The sequence below is a fragment of the Elephas maximus genome, chromosome 1 (genome assembly GCF_024166365.1).
Source record: "Elephas maximus indicus isolate mEleMax1 chromosome 1, mEleMax1 primary haplotype, whole genome shotgun sequence".
Taxonomy (NCBI): Eukaryota; Metazoa; Chordata; class Mammalia; order Proboscidea; family Elephantidae; genus Elephas; species Elephas maximus.
Window position 1 is genome coordinate 132,797,692 of NC_064819.1, and position 12,645 is coordinate 132,810,336.

At 37.9% G+C, this 12,645-nt stretch overlaps 1 protein-coding gene across 1 annotated transcript in view; it reads right to left on the reverse strand.

Moving 5' to 3' along the window:
- Positions 1–10,156: 10,156 nt before the first annotated feature.
- The window catches only part of LMBRD1 (LMBR1 domain containing 1), a 184,860-nt gene continuing 182,371 nt past the window's right edge, over positions 10,157–12,645 (reverse strand). Inside the window, exons 15-16 of the mRNA XM_049895099.1 lie at positions 11,161–11,252; positions 10,157–10,979 (exon numbers count right to left, since the gene is read on the reverse strand). Coding sequence (XP_049751056.1) covers positions 10,863–10,979; positions 11,161–11,252 — 209 coding nt within the window. The 3' untranslated portion in view covers positions 10,157–10,862. The remainder of the gene's footprint in view (positions 10,980–11,160; positions 11,253–12,645) is intronic.

Here is a 12,645-nt window from a genome sequence, read left to right on the forward strand (position 1 = left end):
TTGAGTTAATTCTGACTCACAGCAACCGTTATCACCACCACCAGCTGCTGTCAGGTCCATTCAGACTCAAGGAGACTCCAAGTGTGTCATAGTAGTACTGTGCTCCCTAGGGTTTTTAATGGCTGATTCTTCAGAAGTCAATCTCCAGGCCTTTCTTCCAAGGTGCCTCTGGGTGGCCTTGAACTGTTTTAGAAAGCTTTATAGGTATGTACAGTATACAGTCTGTATTTGGTGCTGGATCTTCTCCAACTGGCTGGTCACCAGGGCCTGGGCTTGAGCCAGCGGTGATGGCAGTGCTCAGTGCACTGGTACAACCGCAGCATGGATGCCTGGCAGCTCCACCATGGTGACCCCGCGCTGCAGCCCACAGCGACAGCACCTGCACGGACAAAAGCTCACCAGTTGGCTCCCTTGCTGCTGCTTCGGGAGGCATCCTATAATTAGTCAAGCTTTCTGGACAGTCCCGTGAATGGCTGCTGCAGAACCAAGAAGCCCTCTGATGGGGCTACTGAGGCTGCAGCCAGGGAATTCTTCCAAAGCCCACTCTCTCTTTGTGGGGTCTTCAGGAAATTTTCATACATCTTAATTATTTTCTTTTTCTTTGATGATTCTAAAAAAGCTTAATTTCCTAAATACATGATATTTATATCTCTATTTTAAAAAGGACCATCAGTATAGGCAGTGAAACTTTGAAGTTACTGTGGTTTTTATGGTAGTGAGAGTAAACCTTAGATTTTTTTTTTTTTTTTTTTTGGCGTTACTTTTTGATTTTTGATCACTTCATTTAGAAATTTATGGTGGGGAACAAATTTTTGGTATTTTGGTATTTATATGCCTTGAAATTTTGCTGTGCTTATTTGCCTTGATCTTAAGTTAAAATATTATTAATTTTTAAATATGAGTTTCAGAAAAAAAATTGTCATTGAATGGAAAACTTTTTGAACAGGGGCCATGTTTTCTATATCTTCGTAGCTCTCCTTTTCTTTGCTCTGTCAGTTAACCCATAGGAAATGTTATTGAATGAATGGGGGAAATACCTGTATTTTTTGTTAATTACCCTTTAGGGAGGAATCTATGGGTGGTGCAAATGGCGAAAGTGCTTGACTACTTACGCTTCGCGGCTTACTGAAAGGTTGGAGGTTCAAATCCAACCAAAGGCATTTTGGAAGAAAGGCCTAACTATCTACTGCCGAAAAGTCAGCTGTTGAAAACCCTATGGAGTACACCAGTGTTCATTTTAGCACTATTCACAGTAGCCAAAAGGTGAAAACAACCTAAATGCTCATCAGCAGATGAATGGATAAACAAACTGTGTTACATACATACAGTGGAATACTACTCAGCCAGTAGGAGAAATGAAGTCTTCCTATGTGCTACAATATGGATGGAGCTAGAAGACATTATGCTGAGTGAAATAAGTCAATCATAAAGGAACAAATATTGTATGGCCTCACTTATATGAAAAGATAAGAAAAGGTAAACTTGTAGAGAACAAAGTGTATTAGTGGTTACTAGGGGTGAGAGGAGGAGGGAAAAGGGAGGTTAACAGTGATGGAAATATCGAGTTAAGAGTAGGTGTCATAGATTGAATTGTGTCCCCCCAAAATATGTGTCAACTTGGTTAGGCCAAGATTCCCAGTATCGTGTGGTTGTCCTACATTTTGTGATTAATATAATTTTCCTACATGTTGTAAATCCTAATCTCTGCCTGTGGCTAAGGAGGCAAGATTGAATTATATTGAAGAGGATTAGTGTGGGATGTAACACCCTTGCTCAGGGCACATCTCTGATCCAATGTAAAGAGAGTTTCCCTGAGGTGTGGTCTGCACCACCTTTTATCTTGCAAGAGATAAAAGGAAAGGGAAGTGAGCAGAGAGTGGGGGACCTCATACCCCCAAGAAAGCAGTGCTAGGAGCAGAGCGCATCCTTTGGACCCAAGGTTCCTGCATGAAGAAGCTACTAGGCCAGGGGAAGATTGATGACAAGCACCTTCCTCCAGAGCCAACAGAGACAGAAAGCCTTCCCCTGGAGCTGATGCCCTGAATTTGGTCTTCCAGCCAACTAGACCGTTAGAGAATAAACTTTGATTTGTTGAAGCCAACCACTTCTGGTATTTCTGTTACAGCAGCACTAGATGACCAAGACAGTAGGGTTGCCCAGCTGATTATTCTAATTATTGCCAATAAATTGTACACCTGTGAAAAGTTGAACTGGCAAAAGTTGTGTGATAGAAATTATTTACAACAATGACAAAAAAAAAGAACAGCCACTGAGGCTGCTTAAGTGCAACTAAAAACCTCATGGGATTTGGTTTCTTGGTTTGGAGGCTTAGGGTCATGGTTTCATGGATCATTCCAATTAATTGGCTGAATAATATGTTTAGTGCTTCTCTTCTACCTCCTAGTTCATTGTGTAGTACCTAGGGTCTTAAAACCTAGCAAGTGGTCATCCAAGGCACAATTGGTCTCTATTCACTTGGAAGAACAGAGGAAGAACAGTCAGGAATACGAGGAGGATATGGAACAAGTGACTAATTTCTTCTGTGAAAAATCGCCTCCTTTGCCATAAGACTAGAAGAACTGGATGGTGCCCTGCTACCATTACGGAATATTTTGATCAAAGATTGCATAGAAGTATCCTGATCAAAAGGGGTAAATGCAGAATAGAATTTCAAATTCTTATGGACTCCATACTTTCTGGAGCAATGGAGAGATGAAACCCTGAGATAATCTTTAAACCTTAAACCAAAAATATCCCCTGAAATCTTTTGTAGTCTACATCTGGTAATTCCAGGAATACACCTTCATCCAGAAGATTCCTTGAGTCTTTGTTTTGAGAGCTTGTTGAAGCAATCATGGTCTGCTTCTTTATGTGATTTGATATTGACTGTTGTCTCCAAACCATCTATAAATTATTGTATTAACTTATTTTATGTTTGCTTACTGTATTCTAGCTTCTTGCTTTGTTTTGTTTTGATATGCTCAGATAGGCTGCTTGAGTGAGCTAGCTTGATTATTCTTACCTTTGGAGCTCTAATGACTTGTCACCAGATGGCTGGAGCTGTTAACAGATATATGAGCCCAGGAGTCCATTCACTTTTCTTGAATGGATTCGGCTCAAGTGTGGAGGTAGTTGGTCATCAAGTACTTAGCTTTTGCCAACAGCGTCATTCTTCTCTGTTTCCGGAGGTGTGAGTAGGCTGTGTGGCTCGCTGTCTCTCCTTGAGGAAACTGCATCTGGAATCCTACCGCTAGCCCTGCCACAGTCGCTCCAGGGAATGGTGCCTGAGAGTTCCTGGCAATTCAAGTTCAGCAACTCCTCTCCATCTCTGAACTGTCTCTCCCTCCCCTGCCCCTCAGTTCATTTTCTAACTTTGCCTTTGATGTTCAGGGCTCCTAGCTTGTCATATATATAATCGTTTCACTTGTTTTTTCAGATCTTTATTGTAAGAGGGATCACTGGAAGCATCTGACTACTCCGCCATCTTGGCCCCGCCTCTCCCTGAAATCTTCTTAAAACCAAACAATAGTTTAGCTTAACTAGTAAAAAATGTCTGCCTTGAACATTCTTTTTTAAGAACTATCTATAGAGGATCAAATTGACAACCTCAACTTGAAAGATTAGATCAGGAACCTTAGGGGCCAGTGAATTTATGTTAATGGGGGAGGAACAACTCAGAAAAGGAGGATGAGAATGGTTACACAACTTGAAGAATGTAATCTATGTCACTGTACATTTTACATACAGAAACTGTTGAATTGATGTATATTTTGCTGTGTACAGACTCAATAACAAAATAAAAAAAGTAAAACAACAAAAAAGAAAACGCTATGTAGCACAGTTCTACTTTGATACACATGGGATTGCCATGAGTTGGAGCCAACTTGAAAGAGACTGGATTTTTTACTCCTTTGGGAAGCTTACCCATTTGAACTGCAGGGACAGAAATTAGGGCCCAAGGTCAAACTCAGAAGACTTCTTGGATGATTTGCAAAAGTGGTGGGAACTGCCAGTTGGAGTATACATGTCCTATCCAAAAGCATTCAAATTCACCTTAGGTTTAAAACCCTGTACCTTCCTAAGGTTTATATATGTGGAGTGATCCTTGGTGATAATGGTCTAGTGACTATAAAGTTCCAGGACTGTGAATCTTTTTGATAACAGGGTAGGCAACATAAGCGCACATTACAGAGGAGGAAGCTGGCTTATAGAAGTAAATTGTTGTTAGATGCTGTTGAGTTGATCCCCTAACTCATGGCAATCCCATGTACAAGATAGGATTCATAAAGTTTTCATTGGCTGATTTTTTGGACCAAGCTTTTCTACCTAGTGTCTCTTAGTCTGGAATCTCCTCTGAAACTTAATCAGCACCATAACACACACAAGCTTCCACTGACAGATGGGTGGTGGCTACGCAGAGGTGCATTGGTCGGGAATCAAACTCTGGTCTCCCGCACGGAGGATGAGAATTCTACCACTGAACCCCACTGCTCCCATAGAAATAACATATATGCCTAAATTCATACAGATACTAAGAGACCAGATGGATTTTGTTCCAGGTCTGTCTTTTCTTTCTACTTTTACCACACTGCGGATGGTAGCAATTTTATTGTAGGTGTGAGTAATGAGAAAACAGAGTCTCATGTACTAAATTGCAAATTCCAACTTCTAAAGTGGCAGCAAATATTCCATCCAATTTTACTTTGATTTTGTACTCTGCAATGATTGTACAATTTTTTATTTATGCCTAAAGAAAAAAAAAAAAAGCTTTACTGATGTTATTTTTTGAATTCACAATGTTCCCATGAGAAATTGAAGAGAAATCCTCTGCTTGGTACATTAAAGTAAAAAGGAAAACAAAGCCCAGGAGACAAAGACTCCACTGTAGCCTTTTCAGAGTCACCAAGCAGGAGAGCAGTGAAGTACAGCAACACAACGGCTTGTGCTTTATAATTAAGTGCTCTAACTACTACTGGGAAACCCTGGTGGTGGCATAGTGGTTAAGTGCTATGGCTGTTAACTAAGAGGTTCGCAGTTCGAATCCGCCAGGTGCTCCTTGGAAACTCTATGGGGCAGTTCTACTCTGTCCTATAGGGTTGCTATGAGTAGGAATCGACTCGACGGCAGTGGGTTTGGTTTTTGGTTTAAACTACTACTGACATGAAGTAACTGTGATGTTTTATTCTTACTTTCATTATTCGGGGTTTTGAAATACAGTCTGAAGAAAAGATCTCTAAACTGAAAGACATGGAGACATTAATAGGAATGATTTACAAGTGTTTTTTTCAGCTTAAGTATTTACTCTCTAGGGTTTCTTACATTGAACACTCCTTTAACACAATTAAATGTTTGTCTTTGAATCAATAACCTAGAAGTTAAGGTGCAGGGATAGTTCTTAAGTATAAAGTGTTTGGAGACCTGATGACTTAAGAACATTAAGAAATAAAGATAATAACAGAAACAATAACAGCTAATAAACAATAAGTGCTTACCAACTTATCAGGCTCAATCCTGAGCATCAGATAATAATTCAGTGCCCCCAATAATCCTATGAAGGGGCAGTATTATTATCCGCATTTTACAGACAAGGAAACTGTGGCACATAGAGAAGAATCACTAGTACGTATTTCTACGCAAATAATGTGCCCGTGTAAATAATGCACTCACACATATAACACATGGAAATAATGAAATTGAGTAAAACAATTTTGGCATAGCAGGCGTTATTTGCGTAAAATATGGTACTCACAATTTTTCAAACCTGGAGTCACACAGTTCTCCCTAACCAAAAGAGAAACAGGATGTAAGTATTGGAAGTAGAAGGCAACTTAGAGATCATCATGGTCAGCATCTTTCAAAATGGGTTCCATGATGATATGGGACAAATGGGTCCCTGGTGAAATAAATTTGGAGATCACTGCACATTCTACTGTATTTACTATCTCTTTTGCTCATTCACACTTTCTGAATTGTTTAAAATTTTTTTTATAAGTTCATATCATTCTTAAGCTCAAAATAAAAGTTGAGTTTAATCATTAAAAAAAACTATAAAATAACATGCTAGAAGCATTTGGAAAACAGTTCTTCCCCATATAGGTTAACACTTCCCCTTCTGTAATTTTACATCTTTCAATTCTTTAACCAACCTTTCTTTGTGCAGTAAAACCACCTTAAGCAAAGTGATAAATGGAATAATTCAGGGCTTGGTAAACTACAGCCGGCAGGCCAAATCCAATCTAAGAATGGTTTTTGATTTTTTAAAGCATTGTAGAAAAGCAAAAACAAAGAATATACAACAGAATCCTTATGTGGCCCTGCAAATTCTAATATATTTACTATCTGGTCCTTTATAGAAAAAAATTCCCCAACCCCTGGAATAAACTTTCTGAAACAATGGGTACAATTTAAGGAGATTTTACTTTATTTCATAATTTAAGTATGAGATTTTCTCCATTCCACCAGTGGAGTAACCAACTTACATAATAATTAAGTGGCAAATCATAATCAAAACGTGTACTGGTGTTTTAACTAAGTGCTACTTAGCTACAGTGGGTACAAGTATCATTTCACAAACTCAGGCGTGCAAGAAATAGAATTTATTTCTGTAACAACTTAATTCTGTTTCCCATTTTACTAGGGGAGCTGAAAGTTAATGTCAGTCAAGTTGGGGTTCCCCTTTTTCCCAGAATTGAGCCTAATTTTTGAGGTAGGCATTTGGTTACACAGGGCCAGGTTTTGGTACTGCTGAGACATGCCCTATCCCTTCTGCTCCTGGGTTACTGTCTGTGTCACCTCTAATGCAGCCCTGCTCCCCACTCACACAGCCCATTCAGAAGTCTTTCTTGCCACTGTCTAAGGCCACATCTACAACTATAGACTGACCCACTAAATAAAAAAGTTTCTAACTGGACAGTTTATTGCTTGTTATTGTGTTGTCATTTTGAGTTGCTGTCTAGTCAGTTCTGTGCAGAGTAGAACTGTTCCATAGGGTTTTTAAGACTGTGATCTTTCAGATGCAGACTGCCAGGCCTGTCTTCTGAGGCACCTCTAGGTGAGTTCTAACTGCCAGCCTCTTGGCTAGTAGTCAAGCGCTTAACCATTTGCATCACCCAGGGATTCCTTGCTACTGGGCTGTTGTTGTTGTGTGCTGTCGATTCCGGCTCATAGAGACCCTATAGGACAAAGTAAATTGCCCCATTGGATTTCCAAGTCTGTAATCTTCACAGAAGCAGATTGCCACATTTTTCTCCCACGGAGCAGCTGATAGGTAAAACTACCAACCTTTCAGTTAGCATTTGCTTATTTCAAGATCGAAAGTCTTAGGTCTTCCCTAGGCTTAGGAAGTATCACTCTTAGCTCCACTATACCCTGCAGTATCTCTCATAACATTTATTACATTGTAATTTTCTACTTTTGAATTTATTTGCACCCTGGGCTCTAAGAACCTTTTGAGAATAGGCACCATTTTTTCTCCACTTACGTATCTTAGTGAGCACTGTGCTACTCTGACACATAAGCAGTTTCTGATACATACTAGAAGTTTCTGATACTACACATTATATCCATTGCTGTCAAGTTGATTCTGACTCATTAGCGATCCTCTAGGACAGAGTAGAACTGCCCCACAGAGTTTCCAAGGAGCACCTGGTGGATTTGAACTGCCAACCTTTTGGTTAGCAGCTGTAGCACTTAACCACTCCCACCAGGGTTTCTGATGATACTAGGCACTCAAATACTAGTTCACTGAGTGAATCTCTAAATCAACCTCTCCGTGGCAAAGGTTGTCAGACTTGATAATGGTTTTGTCAGCATTTGAGTTATGGTATACATCAGGAATAAATTTACAATTCCTTTATTCTTTTACTGGTTTTCATATCACATCGAGATATGTCTCAATTGGGTGTATAAATATTTACACACATATGTGTGTATATACACACACACGAGGTTTTCAAAATACTTCAGGTAAAGATAGCAGTAAATGGAATTGGAACTTGTGAGGACTTTAGAGACTATAAAGTTGCTTCACTTTCCATTAAATATTAGAACAGTGTCTGGTACACTGTAGTGATGCATGAATGTATGATGTTAAAGGCATTCCACGTGACTGGAAGGGGAAAAAAAAAACATAGTATTAGAATACAAGTAAACACTTAAATAGGTAGGAAGTAAATTTTTACAATCTAAGAAAAAAATTAAAAATATAATTAGTAAAATAAAAAGAAGTTCTGACAAAAAAAAAAATTAACACTCCTAAAAGTAATGAAGTGTATGGAGTATTCAAGACAAATATAACACTTCTAAATACCTAAGTAGCAAAATATACATCAAAAACAGGCTAAATATACTTCTGCCTAAGTCAAAATGCAATTTATATGGGCTTAAACCATTTAGCTTCTAAGTAGCAATTATTTACCTGTCAACTGAGTGCCTTCCACGTGCAAGGAGCTATGCTAGGAACCGGGAATAAAGCTGAAAAATCGATGTTGTGTTTAAGAACTTACAATTCAGAGGAGACAGACATGAAACCAATAAACAACACTCTAGTAGGTACCATGTGAGGGAAGAGCCAACACCCAACTTTGCCTGGCGGAGTTACGGAAAATAGCATTGTTATAGACTGAATCGTACCTCAAAAATATGTGTTGGATCCTAACCCCTATACCAGTGGGTGTAATCCCCCTTTGGGAAAGGGGTTTTCTTTATGTTAGTGAGGCCACATCAGTGTAGGGTATGTTTTAAACCTACTACTTTTGAGATATAGAAAGAGGAGATTAGGCCCAGAAAAACAAGTATAAACGAAGGGGATGATACATGCCACACGAAGATCACTCAGAAATCAAGGAATGCTGGGTCTACAGAAAGAGATCTTTCCCCACAGACAACAGAGAGCCTTTACCTACAGCTGGTGCCCTGAATTTGGACTTCTAGCTACTAAACTGTGAGAAAATAAATTTTTGTTTTTTAAAACCACCCACTTGTGATGTTTCTGTTACAGAAGCACTAAGAACCTAAGACAAACACGGAGGAAATAATGCTGAGGCTGAGATTTGAAGAAAAAAGATTTTCCTAGGAGACAACTAGTGGGAAAAGTATCACAGGCAGAAGGAATAGTACTACCAAGTAAAGATGAGAGAAATCATAGCTACTTGGATAATGGTGAGAACTTTGTTATTTGGCTCATATAAAAAGTGTGAGATGGCAGAGGAAGCTGGACAGGCAAGTAAGAAAGTTGGGATACACAAAAAAGTCTTTATATATCATGTGAGGATACAGAGATTTCATTCTGATTTTCACAGCAGAGGGATGAAATGATAAGTTTTGTATTTTAAATGTTAAGGAAAAATTGAAACAAATGAAGACTTCCACTGAGGAAGTTCAAGAACCAGTGAGTGGCAGTGAGAATGGAGAATAGGGGAAATAAGGCAAGAGTATTTAGAAAGTAGAATCAACACGACCTCTTGATCGGTTGGATAAATCAGGTGTATATATGAGATAACGAGGTCTACCTGATGTTTAGCTTGGGCAGTGAGATATATGCTGTGCCACTTGCCAAAAAACAACATAGGAAAAAACTTGGTATACCCAGAAAAATGTGGAGTTCACAGATTTCAATATGTTGCATTTGAAGTAGTTGTTTCCAGGTAAAGTTAAGTAAAAGTTTGGCACTCAGGACAAGGGTAATACAGATGGAAGCCAAGGGTATATAAGACTGCCCAGAAAGCACATGTGAAACAGGAACAGAAGGGAATGGAACCCTGTTGAATAACGTTAAAGCAGGAGAAGCCAAACATGAAAGCTGTGAAGGTTTGTCTAAAGAGATAGGCAAAGAATTAAAACAGTAAAATGGTACAAAAATCAAGGGAGAAAAGAATTAAGTTGGAGATGATTATTAATGCTGAAGTCTTTTTCGGAAATCTCATGGTATTTTATTTCAATGATAACATGTGTTTTTTTATGTGTTCCAATTTGCTCATGTTAGTAAACTAGAGTATCATTTGTAATGATTTTCCACTACCCAGAATGTGTTCAAAACACCCTATCAATATTAAAATACTAAATAGCTTTTACTATACCTTTTGCAAATTTCAAATCTTTAGAATAAAAAAACTCTAAAGCCAAAATTAGATGGCATATATCTGAAACAGATCAATAAACTGATTACATTTCAGAGTTATTATTCTTGACGATACTCCATATGTGCTGGAATAGCAGCATAAACACAAATAGCTATAAAGCAAAAACTCTCTAAAACAACACATGCCTTAAATATTGGAGAGGTGGTAAGATCACTGTTGGATTAATATTTGAACACTGTAACACATTTTGGAACGCCAAGGTCTTAAAGAGCTAAGCAGATTAAAATCTATGAGCGACACTAAGGATTTTACATAAAAAACTTAAAACGTATTACATACAGGAATAACATTTATTTATCAACTATATTGTGAATATTATCTATTAGCCAATCAGATATAAACATTTTAAAATTCCACATTACTCTAGAGACTCAAAGGCACAAATACAAGTGATTTATTATATATTTTTTAAGGAAACAAAAGGAAATACTAGTTCTGGAAGATTTTTAATCAATTCGACACTATTACATATTAGAGAAAAAAATTTTCCACAAACATTCCTTCACGAAGCTAGTAGTTTTATATTTACATAGTATTATTTTTAATAATTTTAAATGTGAATCTATGATACAATAATGTTATTTCAGAAAACATAAAAAATATAGATTTTTTTAAACAGCCATGCTCCCATTTTTGATGAAAGCTAATTAGTTCATCTTAATACTAGTTGAACACTTTAAAAAAGCATAACAGGTATTCAGTCAGCTTTAAGAGAGAAGGTTGTCAAACAGAATAGACAGAGGGCTCATCATCACTTATGTCTGAATCATCTTCATCTACTCCTTCAATGACTGATTTCTTCCCTTTACAACAGGATACAATTAATCCAATCAAGAAGACCTGTAAATTTAAATAAACTGTGTTATTTCCTAAATATAAAATCATTTACAAAGCAATGCATTAAGTCCAGTGGCACTACTGTGACAGAAATGAACTACAATAACATATACAATTAAAAGAGTTTTTTTTTTTTAATTTTAACTAAGGAATGTTGAATCATCCCTGGGATACCTATACTTACCCCAAGAAAGGCCCAGTTACCAAAATAGTATGCAGCACTAAAGAACCAGAACTTATGAAGGAATAGGTATGTCCGAGTAACAGTACACTGATCTATAAAAGAAAACAAAGAACATTGGTGTGAGAGTTTCTTTCTTAAAACTGACTGCTTATACTGCATCTAAAGAGTATTAATCAAAGCTAATGACCAAGGTCATACAGCTAGTAAGGGTTAAAAATGAGACCGAAGTCTAGGTCTGTCTCCAAAGCCCATTCTTTCAAACATCTTAATACAGTGTTAAATTACCAATTATTAAAACCAAAACCAAACCCTCTGCTGTGGAGTTGATTCAGACTCATAGCGAACCTACAGGACAGAGAAGAACTCCCCATATGGTTTCCAAGGAGTGGCTGGTGGATTTGAACTGTCAATCTTTTGGTTAGCAGCTGACCACTTAAACACTGCATCAGCAGGGCTCCAAATTACCAACTAGTAAGGCCTATTTTATTTTTAAATTTTATTGTGCTTTAAGTGTAAGGTTACAATGCAAATTAGTTTCTTATTCAAAAATTTATACATAAATTGTTTTGTGACATTGGTTGCAATCTCTATAATGTGTCAACGCTCTCCCCCTTTCCACCCTGGGTTCCCCATGTCCATTCATTTTCCTGTCCTTTCCTGCCCTCTCATCTTTGCTTTTGGGCAGGTGTTACCCACTTGACTATCTTGGAAGAAGTATAATCAGAATGCTCCTTAGAAGCAAGGATGGCGAGACTACATCTCACATACTTTGGACATGTTGTCAGGAGGGATCAGCCCCTGGAGAAGGACATCATGCTTGGTAAAGCAGAGGGTGAGCGAAAAAGAAGAAGACCCTCAATGAGATGGATTGACACAGTGGCTGGAACAACGGGCTCAAGCATAGGAACAATTGTGAGAATGGCACAGGACCGGGCAGTATTTTGTTCTGTCGTGCACAGGGTTGCTGAGTTGGAACCGACTCAACGACACCTAACAATAGCAACATTTGACTGAATTAAGAAGTAGTATGTTCCTCACGTGTCTTATTGTTTGTTTTATAGGCCTGTCTAATCTTTGGCTGAAAGGTGGACTTTGGGAGTGGCTTCATTTCTGAGTTAGCAGGGTATCATTTTAAAATATTAATGTCAAACCAATAGAATCTCAGATCTTAAGAGTGAAAAAAATATTTGGCTCATTGAACTTATTTCAAATAGAAAAATCATTTTAAGCTAGAATGCCAGACATATCCTAAAACAAGAAGTTGATAAAGTTTTCCTGATGAACATCAAGAAAAAATGAACAAAGTTGTCACAGTTGTACTTTTCCAAGAATCTAAATCTCAGGACAGCTCACACCTGAGAGATATCTTTGAGCATTTTTTTGTTAAAACAACGCTATTGAAAAAATGGCTGCCTTTTCTAAAGAAATTAAAAAAAAACATTATTTATTGGTATGCTTCCTACTTAAACTTTAGATAGTATTAAT